A 22,947-nucleotide genomic window follows, 5' to 3' on the forward strand; every position below is an offset into this window, starting at 1 on the left:
AATGACTCACTCAAACACTCTGTTACAAAAGGACGGTCTCCACTAGAGCACTCTTAGCAATCAATCAATCAATACTCAGCGCAGTAATGTCATCATCCCTTTTAGCAAATCTGTTTGCAGAGGGGTCTCAATACATGCAGTGAATATTGCTGTTACAGTATAAGAATGAAAATATTCCCTCTGAAGTGTGAGATGTGTCTGAGAATACAGCAGAAACCATCGCTATCAGAGGATGTTGTTCTCAGCTGTTCTTTTGCAAATTAGCGAGTCATTTGGTAGAGTCTGCTGGAGTGTTTCTCTCATTATGGGGGGCTCCCGGAGGATGAGGAGCGTGCCCCTTTCAGCTGGTACCTTCTGGCAAATGCGTCAAGGTCAATAATGTAGTTCACTCATGCACAATCACACACCAGCCATCAGTAGGACTGGCAAATATATTGGTATTTTCATGAAATTCATTATGTATTGTCAATGTCTGGCCATTGTTTCTGTGTTTGCTTTTTTTTTTTTTGTCTTGTAAACGTCTCAGATGTGTTGACTTTGTGCAAGCATTGTTCAGACAGTCCATGTTAATTCTGGATTGATTTGAGTGATATAAACAAACCCTGTTCTTCTTTTGTCTGGTTTTCAGCGGTGTAGACAGGTTTGTGGGTGTAAACAGAGCCCGGCCCTGCTAGAGGATGTGAAGTCAGCTAGACACCGAGCCAGAAGCAAACATGTCTCTGCTGGTTCAGCATTACAACAGCACTAATGTCTGTTATATTGAGCAGTCTTCAGTGCTGATCCATTGTGGTGAACATCTTACATTCAACAGCACTATTGCATACATACATATATATATATATATATATATATATATATATATAGAAAATGTATATTTATTAATATATTTTGAAGATAATATATATTTAATATATTATATTAATATTAACTAATAGTTGTTTATTATTATTATAAATTTACTTAGTATCTTAAAATCTTTAATCTTAAAGACAAATATGAAATTACATTTACAATGCAATTAACTTTGGTGTTGTGATCCATTAAAAAAAAATAATAATTTAATTTAGCTTTTTCCATTAAAAGATTAGTGTAGGGTGGGACTTGACTTTGATCTGGATTTGGTTGGATAAAAAAGAATAAAATGTGTAAGGCTGTGATGTTATGATGTTTATGTTTCCCCACCCACATGGAGTTATATCAACGGTTAATGTTGAAAGTGGAGAATATTATAAAGAGTAAAGTCAAACATGATTTCATGTTGTCCTTGAACCATATTGCTTTTGTATTCTATTCATTTGCAAGATCAAGTGATCTAGTCAGACAACAGGGTTTTTAAGTGTGGGGTCAGCCCCCACAGCGGTTGCCATGGTTACAGGCCTGGGGGCAACCTGCGCATCCATCCTGGGAGTGCCATGTGCAGTGAGCTGGACTGATCACGGGTGAGGGAGAGAGCGGGACAGCAGCTGTGCTTCTGCCCAGGAAACGCATCAGGAGGTCAGACAGCTGCTGGAGCTGCCATACTGTCACTCTCCACAGAAACACTCCCCATGAACTTCATCAAGTTGTGAGACATTATGTAAGCTGGACCTGGGTTTGTTGTCAGGGCAGGATTCCCAGAATGAGCAAATGTTTTTGTAGGGATAAAAACAGACTTTATTATGGAGCAGGTTATACAAAGAATGAACAAAAACTGTTGAATTCAATGAGTAAGTAGCACTTTAAATATCTTTGTGATACCATTTTGTGATAGAAGAATGATTATTCATTTTCTAAAGAAGTGCTTGTGCGTGCAAAACCCGCGATGCTGGGAGTTGTAGGTGGTTGCCAGACATTGCTGTGCAGTTGCAAAGGTGTTTTGAGTGGCTTTTAGGGCATTGCAATGTGGTTACAGGGATATTCTGGATAGTTTCAAGGCAGTTGCTTAAAAGTCCCTCTTTTAATGTAAGTTTAGGGGATCTTTTAGCTTTTTTTTTTATCTGCAAGGCAAAATTGTAAGTCAGTGCTTTGTTACTGTCATGTTTGGCACTGGTGTCTCACTTGACACGTTTCATGTTGTGTGTCTTGCGATTAGACTTGTGCCGGTATTCGGTAATGCGATACATCACGGTATATATAATATTTACTAATTTTTAGTATTTTTTTTTACAATTGTTCCACTTCCATAAATATATAAACGTATAAATATACATATTTAGAATTTCTAATAATTTTTTTAATATATATGTATATTTGACTGATTTGACTAATTTTTGAAAAAAAAATAAAATAAAGAAATAAAAAAATTGTACTACCATGGCCCAAGGACCGCAGTAGAGAGGAAGAACAATGGGTCCATCATCCATTAACATCTCTTGTCTGACACAAGTGGGTGTGTCTCTGTACTCGAGGCACAATTGCTTCTGCTTTAAATGGAACACGTGCATCAGTGCAGCCTCCCTCAAACACGTCACACACAGAGCACAGCGAGAGACAGAGAGATTACTGCCTGTATAAGAGTCAGAAAAATATCTCCGATCTCAGTGATATGGCTTAACGCAAAGCCTGAGGCTTTAAAACCGCCTCACAGTTCAGAGGAAAAGCCTTCTCACGCAGGAAGACTGCAGGATGGAAAGAGGGAGGAGACGGCAACTTGTAATTTCGGCCCTTCTGAAAAGAGAAGGCCAGATCTGATTGGTCAGTAGTCTTTGCTGAGAATACTGGTGTGTTCAGGTCTCGTCAGGATGACCATAATTACAAGATAAAAAGACTTGAACCGTTTTGGTTGTTTTTACATGTCGCAGCTGCCTTAAAATGGCAAATTGTAATTTGACAAAGATATGAAAAGTTTTTACTATTCAGAAGCTCATAATTACAGTAAATCTCACATGAAAGCACCATTAAGTCACACAATGGCTGTGCCTTATTTGCGTACTCGTGCTACAGTATGCACTAAAAAGTGTGTACTTTACCAGCTGTGGGAAAGTACATCATTTTGAGTGTGCAAGCAAAATGTATGCCAGAATTTGGAGATAATAATACCATCCTGATAAAAGTCCAGGTTTTTGCATATTGTTTGTGTTATCTCATTTTTAGCAATACAATATTTAATTCATACTACACTTTTACATTCATACTAATAAAAACTGCAGCTTCAGCCTTGTTTTTTATTTCTACCTTTTTACAAGTAGAAAATCTGCCTCTTCCCTTTTTATTATCCAATTAAATATTTAATTATATATTTATATATATATTTCAGTTTCACTAAAATGACAAAAAAAAACATTGCATTATGGCATACAGTTTTGTATGCAGTGTGATTTGTTGTATACTGCACATTTGAGCAAATTTGGTGAGCGTGTATACTATATACTGCAAATATAGTAAGATTAGTATGACAGTATGATATTGTCAACATTTTTACTCTCACAAACTATTTCGAGTGAATACGAAATGAAGAATGAAATGTAGATCCCATGAAATATGCTGTTAATCTGTTTCTTTCTTTGTCATTCATCAAGTTACGATTGTCGAGCCAAAATAATTCACGTCATCATCTGTTTTGTGTTCCAGGGCTAATATTGATGAGGTGGAGACGGAGGTGGTGGAGATCGAAGCCAAGCTTGATAAGGTACAGTAAGGCTCTTTAAAGCTTTCACCTTCTGACCCCGTCAGAGTGCATTTAGGCCGCATGTTTGAAAATCACAGCTTAGATTTGTTAGAAATCACATCTAATACCTTCCAAGACCTTTGTAGCCAAACACTTACAACAGCCGCTCCCACAACAAGGTCAAACGGTCAAGCTCAGGCTTTACGGATCATCAGTGTGCAAATGCTGGTGTAAATCCAGCAGAGAAAGCAGAAAGCAGGGCAGTTTGTCATTAGAGAGCAGAAAGAACATGTGCAGAACCATGAACAGAAAGGACATTTATAGTATATGAGATTAGAGGAGTGTTGTGGATTAATGTATAGTGATGGTAATCCTACTTAAATGCTGTAAAGATGGCTGGACCTCATCGACAGGAGGATATAATACTAATACAGCAGTCTAGTCTAGTGCTCCCAAGACACTATCCTTTGGGCTATTTTATTTTATTTTTAAAAAGATCACAAAACCTAAATGCATAATAGTTATTTTATGCTAATTTAACATGAATTACATTTGCCTTATATTAATTAAATCAACCTCATATTAATACAAAAAGGATGTCAAGAAATGGTGATGAGTTGAGTTTGCTGATGAGTTGAGTTTGCTGAGTTTGGACAATTTGCTGTCCAATCAAATAATTATGTTATTTGTTATTTATTAATTTGTTAATTATGTTATTTATAGCCGCAACACCGGTTACGTCACTTGCCCACCGCGTCACCGACCCCCACCATCTTTTGCGGTGGGAAAATTTCCTCACCGTCACAACCCTACTTTATACTAATTTAATATGAGTAAAAGTTGTCTTATATTAATTAAATTGCCCTCATATTAATACAAAAATGATGGCAAGAAATGGTGGCGAGTTGCAAGTTTATCTAAAAATATACACACATTCCCTTATATGGTTATACATTTTAAATCTGAAAAAAAAGACCATTCATGAGAAGATGAAGGTGAAATAATCTTTAAAGAAGTGTTCATCCGCTAACAGATGTTATCTCACCGAGCACATATGTTTCTCTAATGCCTGTGATCTCCATCTGTTCCTGAAAACTTTGAGTGACAGCTGTCAATCCATATTACACCTTTAAAAGTCTTCTTTGGTATTTATTTATTTATTCCTAAATTATTAGGATTTTAAAACAAATTACTTAAAATTAATATTAGTTTATATTATTTGTAATATTATTTTTATTCATTTTTATGTTTGATATGTTTTTATGTTTTATAGTTAGTGCAATTTACTGATTAGCATATATATATGCATGCGAAGTGTGATATGCATGTTTTTAGGCACAGTGATGCAGAGAAATGTATTGGTCTCCTCTTATGCATTTGGTTGAGTTGTTTGTTGTTGTTTGGTGTTTCCATGCATCTTAATCACAACAACGTGCAACTTTTGATAAGTTCAGCAGGCTCAGCAAAACAACAGCTTCAGCACAGACCTATGATCTCATGTGCTTTTTCTCCAAGAAAACTGGTGGAGAAGTCACACTGAAGAGGAATCTTAGGAAACTTAACTTAAACTTGTTATTCACAGACTGGACAAACAGTAAATGATGCATTTCGATCTATATTTGCATGACAATTTCTTGTTAGTTCTCGCGTCTGGCTGTTCAGATGTGGAGTCTGTGGGTCTGTTCAGCAGCTGTGTAGAACAAAGCTCTCTGTGTTTGTTAGTTTGACTCATGAGGAGTGTGGGAAATTAAGAGATTTTCCCAAACCGATATTTTCAGCTGGCTGCGTGTGTGGACGCAATCGAAACGGCAACTGAGGTAAGAAAGAGGAAGATAAAATACAGAAGAAAGAACAATACAGGAAGAAAAAGGAACTAAACATTGGGCTCTGGTTCGGGTTTGACTCCTAACACAGGGACAAGACACATGGAGCCCATCTGAGAATGTGTCCCATCAGGCATAAAGCAAACACACAACCACATGTGAAAGCCCTCCGCTGAGTCTGGGATGTGTGGCATGTGCCAAAGTGGGACATTTTTGCCTTGGCCTTTACATGTGGGAACTAGTAATTGGCACATTAGTGAGGAGAAATACTGCACAGATGAGACCACACCTGTTGTGTGTGTGTTTGTGTGATTTAAAGAAATATTTCAAGTTTTGGTTAACCTAATGTTTATTTAAATGCACTGTGTGGATAATTTTGACTCCTCACAGAAGTGTGATTACAGTAATGCAGTTATAATAAGCCCACATGCTCTTTATTATGATTTAGACAACTTTACAGCTTCAGTAACAAGCGTTTTATACTGAAGAATGAATTTAAATGCTTTTTAATGAGCTAATCTGTGTTTCTGAACAAATCTCGAAGTGAACAAAATGTTCTTGTTTCCACCTATATATTACAATTTTAATAAAATGGTGATAAGACACATTTAAGGCTCATTAATAACACATAAAAAGACACCTACCGGTCACCTTCCACTACTGTAACAGTGTAACTTTCAGAATGACTAAATGACAAAATCAAAATCCCCACCATTAATGAAACAAAAATACTAGCAAAAATATTAGTTTCTGACAGTATTAACTAAACATTTTTAAATATTAGCATTATTAACTAAAAAATTAAAATTTTAACCAAAGAAGGATGCGAAAGCATACTTTTCAAAAGAATAATATCTAAAAAAAAATATGAAATACTAATTTATGAATTAAGGAAATGTCTTAGAATATGAGGTAGTAAATATAACATCACACTCAACATTATCAATATTTCATTAAATAATTGTGTTTTGCTGCTAAATATCAAGAGGTTTTAATATTCTGCTTTGTCAGCACAGTTAAGGTAATGATTAAGACTTTAAGTGTCTGCTGATACTCTAAAACACATTATGCATAGATGATTTATTGTGTCTTATGCTAAACTGTTTCTCTCTCTGGTTTTCTTTTAATAGCTGGTAAAGTTGTGTGGTGGTATGATTGAAGCTGGGAAAGCATATGTCACTGCCAACAAGCTCTTTATCAACGGCATCCGTGACCTATCCCAGCAGTGCAAGAAGGACCAGATGATATCGGTAATATTTTAACATATACATGTGTGTGCGTGTGTTTTGTCTATCATTTTGCTTTGTCTATCCGTTCTGATAATGAGGGTCAGAATGGGAATTGTAAAGGTGCATCGGCGTCAACGCTTGACGGAGGGTGTGTCTGAAGATTCACGCGACCGTCATAGTGACAACAGCCAATCACATTACATTTATGGTGTTGCATGCGATCAGCTAGCGTCTGCACTAGGGTATTTGCATAAGGCGATATGATTGGCTGATGCCTGTGTTGGTGCAAGCCGCAAGCAATGCCAGTGACGTGACGCAACAGAGCCACAATTCAATTATTTTATCTATTTTTATTTTTATTTTTATTTAATTTTTAATTATATATTAATTACTATTATTTTAAAACTATTTTTGCTTTATTTTTTATTTTAATTTATTTATTGTATTTATTATGTATTATTTATATTATTATTATTTATTATAATAATAGTAATAATAATTGAATAATTTAGATTTTTTATTATATTAATATCCATTTTATTAAATGTATTGTTTCATTTATTTATTTAAGTAGGCCTACCATTTATTACAAAAAAAAATCCAAATTTACAATAACAACTAAATAAAAATTTGATTAATAAATAAATAAATACTTACATACATACATACATACATACATACATACATACATACAAGCATACATATTAGGCTGATTCAATCAAATTCTCTCAAATTTATTATTTATAACTTCTTTTGGATCAATTTATTAAAAAGAAGTCGTTCATGAATCAGACCTCACTGTGGGAGATTGCAATAGGAAAATGTATAGCCAAGTATTTTGTGGCACTCAATATTTCTCTCATCACATTCTTTTGCTGTGGTGCTGTAGAAAAACACTGTAGTCGTTCAAGAACTGTTAACAAAACTGTACACCATAAATCACTAGTAATTTTTTTCTAGATTCTCAGCCCTAGACGTGCGTCTGCTTTTAATTGTGAGCTCTTTACTGGCAGGCTCACTGACATGAGGGCGTCAGGCTGCTGTTTTGAGTCTCTCAGACACTCTTTGACCCTGATTATACATGGATTTAGTCAAAAAGAAGCAGGCCGGGGCTCCTGTACTCTCGCCTTTCTCTCTGTCAGCAGTGCCAGTAAGGTTAGACTCATTGCCGCCATCTGTAAATGCTGTTAAGAGTCTTTCTGGCTTCTCTTCTTTTGTACCCAGCTGACTAATGTAGAGCATCTTATTAAAACCTGCTGCTATTTGCATTTTCCACTGTAAAAACATATAGTCAGACCCATAATTACATTTCCATTTTGACAAAAGCTGTTGCACGCTCAGCGGGACTTGTTTTCCTTGTCGGACGGACTCTACGTGGGCCAGAATATTAATAGATGTTGATACGAGAACAAACATGAGATTGAATTACCAGTACCGCATAATTAATTTTGGTCTTGATAATGAAAACCTAATTTGAATTATGATGATTGTGACCTGTTCTTGTTTTTACAGGATTGTCTGGAAAAGTGTGGCGAGGGTTTGCAGGAGATTGTCAACTACCACATGGTACGTCTCGTCTTATTCTCATTTGTTTCTCCTCACATGAGTGACTGCGGGATGGATCCGCTGAGACCCCCTCATGGTGTCATCATATCGTGAAATGTTCATGTGTTTTCCCTCATGTGTTGCTGTGCTCTAGTGAAGGAAGGTGCGCTGGTTGTGATGCGCTTGAATGATTTAACGTGCTGCGATGCTGTGAATCATGAATGATCCTCGTGTTGCATGTAAATCATATATGATGTTCTTGTCTGCTGTTGTGAATGCCTTTTCTGGTCATCAGAGACGTTATCTAGTGCAGCGGTTTTGCTTCAGGACCTACATTTTACATCTGACATCAAGTGGCAACGCAAAACAGCATAGATAGATAGATATGAAGAAATGAATCAAACTGGAAAATCCACAGTGATGTGAAATGCTGTGATATATGTGAAGACGAAGGTCTTCGAAAGAAAAGGGGGGGCTAGGGAGTTGTTTGGGAAGTTATGTCATGAGAAAACTTCCTGAACTCTATGTCCAACAATACAGGAATTGTCTGGAAAGCGGGTAAAGGGTTTGTAGGGTGAATAAAGGGGCGTTTCGCATGTTGGACGTATTTGATGAGCCTCTCGTTCTTTCAGATTGTCCTAAATCTCGTGCAGAGACAAAAGCCGCTAACCCACTGACATATCAGTGTGGTTACTTGACATTTTGCTATTGTGGGTACAGTAACCTTTTGGTTAGCCCTTCATACTGTTGTGTGCAGAGAGCAGGAAATGCAGGGGAATTTAGCACAGGAAGAGCACACGCGACAGTAAAGCCCAGTCAGGACATCATTCAGCATAGCCACATGCTGTTGACATTTACATAGATATGTTCAGAAAAACAATACAAGACAGGCAGGAAAACAAAATAGGACACAGACCCATTACCATTAATGCATGAAATAACCCTTCTTTTAATAATAAAAGTATAATAATAATAATTATTATTATTATTACATTATTTATTAATAATAAATGTAATAAATGTATGAATTGTATTTAAATAGTTTTTTTTTTTTTTAAATAATACATATTTTATTTATTTAAATAATAAATAGGTCAAATGTATTTATTTTGTTTTAAATAAATTTCTATTGTCAAAATTTAATTCATACAAATACATATATATATATATATATATATAATTATTATATTATTGAAATATTACACATTTAATTATTTAAATAAATGTATAAATGTATTTATATTGAATTAATTTCTGTTATCAAAATGAAATGTGTGTCATTCATTTTATTTAGGGGCTATGCATTCTCGTTATTTTTTTTTTGCATTTCTGAAGCTGGTATCTGTGTGTGATTTCATACAGAGCTCAGATTAAATAATCACTTGGCACTTGGCAATGTATTAAACCACAATATGTCAGTCCATGGACCACACACAGGGCGTTTCTCTCCCTTCATGCCAAAGAACGAGACTGGCTTTGCTGCGACAGACGGGTGGTTGGTTGGGTTCTTGGTTTCCCAGAGCCTGCTGCTTCATTTAAAGGCCGTTTGGATGCAGGATAAGTCACTGACATTTATTAGAGCTCTGTTTAGTGATGAGTGTCTCGAAAAACAGAGTCTTGTGTTTTATAGAGGGATTTTTGTTGCCTAACTGTAGAGGAGGTCGTAAACCTCGACATGAGGCACAGAGGACCACAAAAGCATCGCCCTTCATCACCAAGCACCTTATTTGGGCCCTGCCAGAGTTAATGGCGCTATAAACCGACCCGCACTAAGAGAGAGTGAAGTGAACCGCTTAGTTTTAAATGTGTTCATCTGGGGCGTAACATCAGAATCTGGCTTTACAGCCCTACTGACATTTCAGATCATATTCCTGTGTGTGTTGTCGGAGTAAAACGAGGTAATGGGATTTTTCTTGTGCTGGTGTAATTGTTGAAGTGGGATTATGTTTGCATCATGGATAGAGTTCTGCAGGACAAGCTACAGGTAATGCCACTGTGACACCCCCAAAATAACCTCTGAAAATGTGAATAAAAAGTATTCTATTTATTTATATTGTATTTATGTATTGTTCAAACACACATTTATTCATAAATGTATTTATATTGTATTCATTTAGTTTCTGTTATTAAAATTAAATTCATATCACACACACACATACTTCTATTTATTATTAATTATATTAAATAATATGTCATAAAATAATAAATGTATACTTTTATTTAGATTGTATTTAATTTCTGTTTTCAAATATATATATTTGTATATATAATAACTTTATTATTAATTATATGATTTAAATTATACATATTATTTATGTTTACTTTATGGATAGTGGGTCTGCAGGTGTCTTCACTTTATTTAGATTCGGTCTAGGCCTTTCATCTTGAAAATAACAGTCTTTTGGATTGTTTCATCATATTTTATCATGTGTATATATCATACCATGTATACACATCCACATGTAAGCATGTCGTCGGCGTGGAAGTTCTTCACTGTGAGTGAAGATGACTCAAAGTTCACAATTTGTAATATGTGTAAGGCCAAAGTAAACCGCGGGGAACCACAGGGCTCGATTAACGCTTGTCTGGGACAAGTAGATTTTTTAAAGGGGCAAGTGAGAGAGAATTTTACTTGGTGTTACTTGGAATTTGATGTGAAAGATGACACCAGTCTTTTGGATTGTCTCATCATATTTTATCATGTGTATATATTATACCATGTATACATAAACTATTTTGTTGACACATAAAGTGACCAATCACAGTTTAATTTGTTTTCATGTGTAATTTAGGGGCTGGTTTATTTGAAATAGTTGGTACCACAATAATAAATTGACATGAAAAATTTTAATTAAAATAATTTGATACCATCTAGAAAAACACTTTGACCATTTAACCCAAATGTATGGCTGTTCAAAGTAATAAATACTGAATATTTCAGAAATATGAAATGCTTTAGATTCTTTACAGTCATAGTAAGACGTATTCCTGTACTCTGTAAATCAAAGCTCTTAAAGGGGTCATATGATGCTGCTAAAAAGAACATTATTTTGTGTATTTGGTGTAATGAAATGTGTTTATGCGGTTTAAAGTTAAAAAAACACATTATTTTCCACATACTGTACATTATTGTTTCTCCTCTATGCCCCGCCTTTTTTTTTAAAGGGGCAAGTGAGAGAGAATTTTACTTGGTGTTACTTGGAATTTGATGTGAAATATGACACATTTAATAAGGTTAGGGGGAAAAATGTATAAAAATAGTGGGAAATGGCATCTGTTTTGTTACATACAGCAACTCATTTCTATTTTCTACCTCTTTCCAGTCCCAGAGCACTTTATTTTTAGAGTTGTTTAAGTGAGAGAACATCTGTAACAGTACAGGTTAGGGGAATTGTAATGTTTAATAATTTATTTGATTATGTAAATAATTTTTTTCATTGGAAAAAAAGTAGATTTTTGTTTGTGTATATGCTGTCAATTAGGGCTGCACGATTATGACAAAAATCATAATTGTCGATTATTCCCTTGAAATTTTAATTGCGATTATTAATTACGATTATCACAATTTACATTGAATTTTATATTTTTATATGAAAATAAACAAGCCGAAAACACTATTAAGCCTCAAATGTCAACTATACATCGGATTGGTTTCTTCTTTAAATTATAAAAAAGTAAAAATATGAATGGTTTTATAATGTTATACTAAAACTAAAATTAAAATAATGGGAAAAACCCTTAAGACAACATGTAGAAAGAAAAAAAAACATATCTTAAGCACAACAAAAATTAAAATAGGAAAAATATGCAATATGAAAATAATTGAAGACAAAATGTGTTTTACTGAGAAAAAACAAGATTTGGTTTTTAAAAAGCCTTTTTTCCAAAAGGTACATCTGGAAAAAGGGGGGTCGTCTTATAATCAGGGTCGTCTTATATTCGGGCCAATACGGTAAGTGGATTTTGAACGATTAATTGCCGCTTTGAACGATTACGTAATTGTGGCATCCGTAATTGTAATCGCGATTAGAAATTCGATTAATTTTGTAGCCCTACTGTCAATTATAGTTCGGAATCAGAATTGGCAAAAATTTACAAAAAAATCTGAATCGGCCAAGAAAATTGCAATCGGTGCATCTCTAAACTGAAGCAAAGTATCTTTCATCACCTCCCTTTGTTTCTCAGTTGTTTCCTTTGCTCCATCTCCTCTCTTTCTCCTCTTTCATGTCGCTCCCTCCCTGCCCGAGTGACCTATTTTTCCTCCGCCGCTGCAGCATGGCATACGAGATCAGCTCGGTGTCCTTGTGCAGACTGAGACTCGGGCTGAATCTCAATGAGGTGGAGGGGTGTGAGGATGATGATGTGTGTGTGTGTTGGGAGGTCATACAGGTTTACATCCTCTATAGCTCAGATTAAACCAATGCAGAGCACCATCTAGTGTTGATAGTGGAGCATTACATGCAACATTTCCATTTCCCATTTTTCTCAGGGTAATCAGTCATTGCTTCATGATTTATTTGTGGGGTTTTGTTCTAAAATAATCCAAACTTTACCTCTTGAATCATAGTACAGTCATTTTTTGATAAGAATGCTATTCCTGGATTAATATAAGATGTTGACTGGTGAAAATTTCCTAATAAATATTAAGCATCATAATCTTGAGCTATTGCCACCTTAAGAAATAGGCTTGTCTGTTGTTGCACATACTCATTTATTAAACTGGATACTCAGATGTCATTGGTTGAAACCAGAGTGGTATTTTTATTCATGTTTATTTTTATGTTTTTCAGATCCTGTTTGATCAAGCTCAGAGATCAGTGAAGCAGCAGTTGCACAACTTTGTTAAAGAGTGAGTTTACAAGACTATATTTATTCACTGCTGTGTTACTCGCCCTGATAAAGAACTTCTATTTTACATGTTGAAAAATATAACAAGTTTATCACTATTAATATGGGGGGAAATCTTATTGCATTTTTTTCTGATCAAAATTCTGATTGTGATTTAAAATGTGATTTCTTTTAATATTCAGGTTTGCTTATATATGATATAGAATTGTGATCATATATATCATCACGACTACAAATAATAACTATTGCAATAATTTACTTAAAAAAATTAAGAAGTATTTAAACAATATAACAATGGTGATGGTGATGATAATAATAATAATAATAATAATAATTTATTTTATTTTACAGTACAACTTTTGTGTGTGTGTATTTATTGTAATATTATAAATTTTTACATTAATATTATACATTTAAACTTCTTACTAAAATAAAAGTTTATTAGCATGTTTAGATGTGTTCAGAAATGCTGCAGTTTATTGAAATCATATATTTTTAATACCTGCTCTTCTCTCCATTAAAATTACATGCATTAAAATATGAAAATTAAACTCGCTGATATCACTCCGAAAGGTCAGAGATGTGGAAGTGTCGCCCTGCAGTGGCCTGTTTTTATTTATACTTCTGCAAATGTGAAAGCGTTCAGAAGCGCACTCTCTCTGAGGAGGTTTTTTCATTATTGCGCTTCCCGCAGGCTGATTATAAATAATGATCTGACTTTTGGAGTTCATTAATAATTGATGTGTCCTGGTGGAGGATAATGGGATTCTTGAGAGCAGGTTCCTATTAATTTATCACAGGTGATCACTGATAATGCAATGAGCGGAAGATTTATATGGTAAAACTAATGGCGTTTCAGGAAGACCGCTGCGATATGAAGCTTTTATTAGATCAACCTGATCTGTCATGTGCAAGTATATCAGACAATATTAATATTTTAGGGATATTTTGTTAAAAGGAGCACAACTGCATCTCCTGTGCACCCTGAAACTGCTGGAATAAGGAATAGCTTGACAAAAATGAAATTTCTCGCAGAAAACCTCCATGAGATCCCCGAAACCTTCATTGAAGGCTCCATATCGGCAGCTTTGTATTCATTAGACTACTCATATAATGAATGTCCATCTGTACTTTCAGTGATGTGCGTAAATTCAAGGACACGAAGAAGCACTTTGATAAGGTGAGGGAAGATTTGGAGATCGCACAGGTGAAGAACGCCCAGGCACCTCGAAACAAACCCCATGAGGTGGAGGAAGCCAACAGCACCCTCAACTTCACCCGCAAGTGCTTCCGGCATCTCGCACTGGACTATGTGCTGCAGGTAACGTACTGTATAAACACTCATCTGCTCATTACTCCATCTCCAGACTGAACACACGCCACATATACACAGTGTATGTAAACATATAAGAGTGTTTTATATAAATCTGTTTTCTCCCATACAGATCAATGTCCTTCAAGCCAAAAAGAAATTTGAGATCTTAGATGCAGTAAGTATCGGTAATGTGTTTTATTCTGGTGTATGTAAATGTGTTGATTGTGGATCCTGCAGCATTGGTATCTGTCCTGTCTTCTGCAGATGTTATCCTTCATGCATGCGCAGTACTCCCTGTATCAGCAGGGCTACAACCTCCTGGATGAGATTGACCCCTACATGAAAAAACTGGCTGCTGAGGTGAGCAGTGTTCTCCACGTACGCTATTGATTTCCGTCAGAGCACTGGCAGCCAGATTGGCCATTGATTCAGTTAGAAAAACAGATGCAAATTCATGAATTATGTAAAAAAAAAAAATATATATATATATATATAATTTATTTATTTTTTATTTTTTTGCCGCTTTATAGGCTTTGAACAGTTAAATACACACACTTGTATGTGTCAGAATGCCTGTCTTTGCAAGTATCCTCGTAAACACAATAGGTTAGTAAGAAAAAACTTGTGTAAGGCCAGGTGTACACTGTGCGATTCTTGCTGTCGTACAAGCTCGTATGCGATTTTTTTATTTTAATTTTTTCCCATCGGGAGAAATCACGTGGAAGTCGTTGATGCTCGTATGGTCGAGGCTTGCATCGTGTGAGAGGAATTTACGAGCCTCCCGAGCGACTCCCGAGCTGCCGATAATTTTTAAACAGTGTTTTTGACCAGTGTATAGGCTCCTCCCATATTACCAAATCATATACATCCACATCACATACACTAGATCTATGTATATTATTATACCTCTGTGGCTACTATGCGACCCCATATTGTGCGGATACACCCAACACACACGCACAAATCTCTAGTTGTGTTTGTTGAAAAGAATGGCTATGCTGTTCTCTGCTGAATGTTCTCCACTGAAGGCGCTTCTGAAATGAGTGAGGGTGCTCTAGCCTTAATGCACATCTATTTTCACATATATGTTGTGCAAGTCATTGCTACGGTGCAAAGAGGGCTCTCTTTTTAATCACTAAAAAGCTGTCACTCATCTTAGTTCTTCGCGATCTCACAAAGTTATGTTACACATTATTTTTTACATCGCATCTACACTTTGTAATATGATTCGCAAGCATACAGAATTCAGCACTGGACAGAACTCCGGCTTTGTGAGCAGTGAGTGGATTCTAACATAAACACCTCTGACTGGCGTTCAAGAAATCAACAGATATGTCAGTAATTGGCTATTGCTCACCGCTTCAAAAACACGTTGTAAAGAGAAACTTTTGACTCTCCAGAGCGCAGACAAATAGGCACTGGATTGTTTGCCAAATCTGTAATATTATTATTACAGCTTCAGCTGAGGGTGCTCTTGCTTTCGTTTGAACACCCCTGTAGGACAGGACCTGTCTCTGCATTTCACCAAATAATTTGCACACTCATCTTTTAATTTTCTTTCTTTTTCTATCCGAAGCTATATATAGCAGCAAGATTGAAAAGCTCCATATCTCAGCGAAAGCTCACGCAAAGCTGCTGCCGGCTCGCAGTGCAGTACAGTCGTGCCGTGTACCAACTGCTTCGACGCGATTATCAGGTTAACTGACTCGTAACGTGTGCAATGGCTCACGACCTTCCGAGTGTCCGAACTCGCACTGTGTACGCCCGGCTTAACGGTATATTGGATCCGGGCAGCTCTTGAAGTGACAGCAGTCTAATATTCCTGCTGTCTGTCATTCATGTAAATTAAACAACAAAAGAGAGAAAATCTCTCACTGCTCTTGACTAAATCATTTTTGTAACTTTAATAAGAAGAAATATATATTTCTTTTACACGGTGAAGAATATGCAGTGTTTTTATACATTTGATTACTTTATACAATGTATGTAGCATTTCTTATTTATTTGTTCTATTGTAGTTTTTTTGTTGTTGTCCTATTGCTTGTAATTAGTTTCTTATTCTTATTTAATTGCTGACTGTTTACTTGTCTTCAGTACGGAGCCCGGGAAGTCACCTGTAGGAGAAAAAAAAACAACAATCCGTGGCGACGGTTTTGCAATTCGTCTCCTCAGTTTATAAACCGTACTCACAAATTCTTAAACTGTTCCCTCGGTTTAACAAATCGTGCCCACGGATTAATAAACCGTACCCACGTATTTCCAATCCGTGCGCTCAGATTTTGTAAACTGTACCTTCGGTTTTTCAATCTGTAACCCACAAATTCATAATCCGTGCGCACGCTTTCGCAATCCGAAAATGTATTGATATTGACACTAGTGACAAGAATTATGAAATTTTGTTTGGTATCAAAAATTTTGATATCATAAAGACCTCATTTAAAACAAAAACAACTTTATCGTGATATATATCTTTACCGTGAAATAAAATTACTCAAATCGTGATATAAGATTTTGGTCATATTGCCCGCCCATAACACATGTGTGTGTACTGTGTATATTTATATGTATATATAAATATGCATACATACATGTATATATTTAAGAAATACATGTAATATATATTTATATTTATATATAATATAAATCATATATAAATATGAATATATATATATATATATATACTGTATATACATGTATGTATGTGTGTATTTATATACCGTATTGGCCCGAATATAAGACGACCCTGATTATAAGATGACCCCCCTTTTTCCAGATGTATCTTTTGGAAAAAGGCTTTTTAAAAAACAAATCTTGTTTTTTTCTCAGTAAAACACATTTTCACAAAGAGAGTTTGGTCCCATTAGGCTAACGTGACAGTCACGACTCATGCAGCTGTAAGGTTTTCTTTTTCTTTTGTTTTTACTCGCGATCTTTACAACACGCATTACATTACGTATTTCATGGCACACTCGTTTTATGCGTATTTGGCGCCACCTATTGTTGTGGGTGTATTATGGACATGTCAAAGTCTAGACCCTGAATATAAGACGACCGCGTTTTTTCAAATGTATTGCCAAGAAAAAAACATTGTCTTATATTCGGGTCAATACGGTATACATATAATATACACAGTACACACACATGTGTTATGTAAACACAAACTTTTATTTTGGATGCGATTAATCGTGATTAATCGATTTGACAGCACTAGATTTTATACAAGTTTAAAACAAGTTTTCATGACAAAACCAAATTCTTTTCTGATAAAAGAAGTTTGATTACCCAAATACATTTTTCAGCATCTAAACAAGAAAAACCTACCCTCAAAATAAGAAAATACTGTAGTATTCAAAATGCACAAATCTTTTTTTTTAGTGGCCATAATTATGCTATGTTTAAGCCCTGAAACACATTCACCTCAGACCAGATCTGATTTCTGTCTAATTAGTTCATCGATCAGCCACATTACATCACTGACTTCAGTATTAAACTTACCATCACATCTGAAAGTGCAGTGCTATAATGCACGGATAGACAACCAGTGCCTGTGAATAATAAACACGATCATGTTTTCCTAATACAAGAGATGACAACAAACTTACAATGACTGATTGTTCATCTTGTCATAGCTGGATCAACTGGTGATTGATTCGGCGATGGAGAAGAGAGAAATGGAGCATAAACATGCCACGATTCAGCAGCGGGTAAGAATAGACACACAAACACATACTGTATAAACACAACATACCCTGAAATCCACTTGTTTGACTGTTACTAAAATACTCTAAAATTTGACTCGCATCTAATGCCAGAATTAGGCTGTTAAAGATGGTAAACCTCTAAAGAAAGTTAGTGTTCAGCATTCTTCACACTGGAGTTGATTGAGGATTATTCATGCTTTAATTGGACTAGTCCAGTTACTAAAGACTAACTTTAATTCCTTTTTGTAGCACAGCATTGTTTGAGTGCAAAACTAGGTTAAATTAGAAGAAAAATAAAGATAAAACGCTGTGGTGCTCATGCTGCAGTGCAAGTTGAGTCTGGCCTGCATCGTATTCCTATCTTCATCATGTTTTCTGTCCCTTTTTGAAACATTAAAAAGAAAGACAGAATGTGGACTTTAGCCCAGAGTTATTTAAAGATACCTTTTCAATTTCCTTCAGTGTTTGTACTCCTGTTCTTCTGGCAGTTCTTATCTACATTATATTTGCTCCTGCATCATGAGTCCCACAGATACCTAAACTCAGGCTTAGCTGCTAAACAGATGTTTGTAATAATTTTTGTATTCTGTATCTGTTGTAATGTAGCATTATTATTATTAATTATTATTATAGACAGCAGTGTTATTTTAGTCATATTTACTGTATATACTGTTATAGTTTTTATTCATATTTTGAATCTGCTTTTATTTTTATACTTTCAGTTTTTATTAAAATTTTAGTTATATTTTTGGTAATTTTGTTATCTACTTTTGTAATTTTTTATTATTATTATCATTATTTTAAATATTACTATTCAGGTTTAATTTATTTTATTTCAGTTTAAGTTCCATTTTAGTTTTTATTTTATTTCCAGTTTTATATTTTATGATATAAAAATGTTCATTTTAGATTTGCTTAAAGAAAATAGCTCTGCAAAACACTAATTTTAGTTCCCTTGACAGATGATTTGCTAGAGCAATAGTTACTAAAGACTAACTTTAATTCCTTTTCGTAGCACAGCATTGTTTGATTGCAAAACTAGGTTAAATTAGAAGAAAAATAAAGATAAAATGCTGTGGTGCTCATGCTGCAGTGCAAGTTGAGTCTGGCCTGCATCGTATTCCTATCTTCATCATGTTTTCTGTCCCTTTTTGAAACATTAAAAAGAAAGACAGAATGTGGACTTTAGCCCAGAGTTATTTAAAGATACCTTTTCAATTTCCTTCAGTGTTTGTACTCCTGTTCTTCTGGCAGTTCTTATCTACATTATATTTGCTCCTGCATCATGAGTCCCACAGATACCTAAACTCAGGCTTAGCTGCTAAACAGATGTTTGTAATAATTTTTGTATTCTGTATCTGTTGTAATGTAGCATTATTATTATTAATTATTATTATAGACAGCAGTGTTATTTTAGTCATATTTACTGTATATACTGTTATAGTTTTTATTCATATTTTGAATCTGCTTTTATTTTTATACTTTCAGTTTTTATTAAAATTTTAGTTATATTTTTGGTAATTTTGTTATCTACTTTTGTAATTTTTTATTATTATTATCATTATTTTAAATATTACTATTCAGGTTTAATTTATTTTATTTCAGTTTAAGTTCCATTTTAGTTTTTATTTTATTTCCAGTTTTATATTTTATGATATAAAAATGTTCATTTTAGATTTGCTTAAAGAAAATAGCTCTGCAAAACACTAATTTTAGTTCCCTTGACAGATGATTTGCTAGAGCAATGCTGCAAAACACAATGAAAGAGATCTTTTGTTATTTTGTGAAGTGTAAAAATATTTTCGGGTAATTAATTTTTCAGTCTAGGTAATTAATTGGAAACACTGAGTTTGAGATAAGCATAGTTAAAAACAACCTTGCAAATTCAAAGCACTCTATTCTGGAAGTGAAGTTAAGCATGTTTTTGGCCCAGTATAACATGTCAAATTGTTTCTAATCTTCTTTTTTTTTTCTGTTTTCTTCCATATGTCGCTCTGGGATTGTCTTCATCCTGATTTAGACACTGTTACAGGTGAGCCTTTTACTCTAAACCCCATCAAACATGGCTTCTAAAAGTCTGTAAACAATTTTATGTGACTTTCAAGATGGAGGCTATAAATAAAACATCTGCACTCTGACATTTCCTGATGTTTTTTATGGGGGGAAAAAAAGTGTAGTTTCGCTCATAATTCTGACCCAAATCTTGTGTTGTGTAACTGATGATATAATTACAGTTCAGTGAGACTGATAGATTTGTCCTACAAGCGTATCTAGCTTATGTAACGGCTGATGGCTGTCCCATCATCCTCCACTCAACACAGCAATTATTCAGTAGATGTTTCTCCCTCTATGGATTTTTTTTCAGCTCCTTATTGTGGTTGATGAGAAGAGCAGACGTTTCTCTTTGTGCTTTGCTTAAGAGATGCTTTCTGGGATTGCTTTGGATGCGGTTGATCTCAAGAAACGCTCGCAATCCATCACAACAATTACCCACAAACCATGGTGACAGTATTGGGCAGATGGCATGAGTGAGGAACATATGGTCTCAGAGCCACTTTAAGAAGAAACTTACCCATAATGTTGTGATTTTTAAACCACAGAATCCTGTTCTGTTTCTTGGTAATTGTCTAAGCTCATATCCTCCTGTCTGTCCCAAATCCTCTGGTAGTTCTTACGAAACTGTTTGAAAGTGTTATGGAGTGTCTCTCTTACCGCAAAACTGTCCCTGAACATCAGTTAACCCCATTATTGACCCACAGGAATCGTTGGAAAGGGCAGAACTTAATAGAATAGAGCTACAAACAGGAGGACGTGATTGGAATGGATCTTTTCTATTAGCTTAGCCTAGCTCTTTTTTTTTTTTTGGTGAAATGCAGTTTTCAGTGCAATATTGTTCATTTTTGTTTGATTTGTAACAACTGCCAGTGTAAAAATGGGCCAAAATCAGATTAGACAAAGTAGATTACAAAGTAGATTTTTATGTTTTGAGAAAATGCAAGTGGTGTAAAACCTGCAGTCACAATGCTAAGGTGTTATATGTGGTTGCCAGGTAGGTGGTTACTAAGGTATTCTGAATGGTTGCTAGGTGGTCCAAGTCAAAAGATCCCACCAAATATTCTCTCTCTGGATAAAGTGGTTGCTAAGGTGTCCTGAGTGGTTATTAGTGGTTTCTTACTAAAGTCTCTTTCTGGATTAAGTGGTTGCTAGGGTGTTCTGAGTGGTTGCTACGGTGTTTTGAGTGGTTGCTACTTGATAGGTAGTTGCTTACTGGTCTATTTTTTTTTTTGGGGAAATGCAGTTTTCAGTGCAATATTGTTCATTTTTGTTTGATTTGTAACAACTGCCAGTGTAAAAATGGGCCAAAATCAGATTAGACAAAGTAGATTACAAAGTAGATTTTTATGTTTTGAGAAAATGCAAGTGGTGTAAAACCTGCAGTCACAATGCTAAGGTGTTATATGTGGTTGCCAGGTAGGTGGTTACTAAGGTATTCTGAATGGTTGCTAGGTGGTCCAAGTCAAAAGATCCCACCAAATATTCTCTCTCTGGATAAAGTGGTTGCTAAGGTGTCCTGAGTGGTTATTAGTGGTTTCTTACTAAAGTCTCTTTCTGGATTAAGTGGTTGCTAGGGTGTTCTGAGTGGTTGCTACGGTGTTTTGAGTGGTTGCTACTTGATAGGTAGTTGCTTACTGGTCTAAGTCAAAATAGCCCACCCTAATGTCTCTTTCTGGATTAAGTGTTTGCTGCGGTTTTCTGTGTGGTTGCTAGGTGGTTGCTAGGGTGTTCTGAGTGGTTGCTAAGGTGTTTTGAGTGGTTGCTACTTGATAGGTAGTTGCTTACTGGTCCAAGTCAAAATAGCCCACCCTAATGTCTCTTTCTGGATTAAGTGTTTGCTGCGGTTTTCTGTGTGGTTGCTAGGTGGTTGCTAGGGTGTTCTGAGTGGTTGCTAAGGTGTTTTGAGTGGTTGCTACTTGATAGGTAGTTGCTTACTGGTCCAAGTCAAAATAGCCCACCCTAATGTCTCTTTCTGGATTAAGTGTTTGCTGCGGTTTTCTGTGTGGTTGCTAGGTGGTTGCTAGGGTGTTCTGAGTGGTTGCTAAGGTGTTTTGAGTGGTTGCTACTTGATAGGTAGTTGCTTACTGGTCCAAGTCAAAATAGCCCACCCTAATGTCTCTTTCTGGATTAAGTGTTTGCTGCGGTTTTCTGAGTGGTTGCTAGGGTGTTTTGAGTGGTTGCTAAGTAGTTGTTTACTGATCCAAGTCAAAAGAGCCCACCTAAAAGTCTCTTTCTGGATTGTGTTTGCTATGGTGTTCTGAGTGGTTGCTAAGTAGTTGCCAGGATGTTCTAAGTGGTTGCTATGTGGTTGCTGGGGTGTTTTGAGTGGTTGCTAGGTAGTTGCTTACTGGTTCAATTCAAAAGAGCCCACACTAATGTCTCTTTCTGGATTAAGTGGTTGCTATGGTGTTCTGAGTGGTTGCTAGGTAGTTGCTAGGATGTTCTAAGTGGTTGCTAGGTGGTCCAAGTCAAAAGAGCCCACCTAAAAGTATTCTCTGTATTTAGTGTTTGCTAGGGTGTTCTAAGCAGTTGTTAAGTGGTTTCTATGGTGTTCTATGGTGTTTCTGAGTTCTCAATTTCAAATAAGCAGAAGCAACATTTTCTATATTAATTGTGTTCTTACTGAATACAGTTGGTAGCACCTAGGGCTGGACGATATGGCCAAAATTGATATCACGATATATTTCTTAATTTCGGTCGATACGATATAATTCCGATATCGATATGAACACTATTTATCTGAAATAGAAATCTTTTGTAACATTATAAATGCCTTTATCATCACTTTTGATCAATTTTAAGCATCCTTGCTAAATAAAAGTATAATTTCTATAATTTCTTTCCC

The 22,947-nt window shown here is 35.4% G+C and overlaps 1 protein-coding gene across 2 annotated transcripts in view; it reads left to right on the forward strand.

The window, feature by feature from the left end:
• The window catches only part of acap3a (ArfGAP with coiled-coil, ankyrin repeat and PH domains 3a), a 72,576-nt gene that overhangs the window by 29,781 nt on the left and 19,848 nt on the right, over window positions 1-22,947 (forward strand). For both annotated transcript variants that reach the window (XM_016510838.1, XM_016510839.1), the window contains exons 2-10: window positions 3,550-3,607; window positions 6,540-6,659; window positions 8,151-8,204; window positions 12,974-13,032; window positions 14,169-14,352; window positions 14,477-14,521; window positions 14,611-14,706; window positions 17,976-18,050; window positions 20,068-20,079. In XM_016510838.1, the coding sequence (XP_016366324.1) occupies window positions 3,550-3,607; window positions 6,540-6,659; window positions 8,151-8,204; window positions 12,974-13,032; window positions 14,169-14,352; window positions 14,477-14,521; window positions 14,611-14,706; window positions 17,976-18,050; window positions 20,068-20,079 (703 nt within the window). The remainder of the gene's footprint in view (window positions 1-3,549; window positions 3,608-6,539; window positions 6,660-8,150; window positions 8,205-12,973; window positions 13,033-14,168; window positions 14,353-14,476; window positions 14,522-14,610; window positions 14,707-17,975; window positions 18,051-20,067; window positions 20,080-22,947) is intronic.

The sequence above is a fragment of the Sinocyclocheilus rhinocerous genome, unplaced genomic scaffold (assembly GCF_001515625.1).
Source record: "Sinocyclocheilus rhinocerous isolate Xijiao unplaced genomic scaffold, SAMN03320098_v1.1 scaffold714, whole genome shotgun sequence".
Classification (NCBI taxonomy): domain Eukaryota; kingdom Metazoa; phylum Chordata; class Actinopteri; order Cypriniformes; family Cyprinidae; genus Sinocyclocheilus; species Sinocyclocheilus rhinocerous.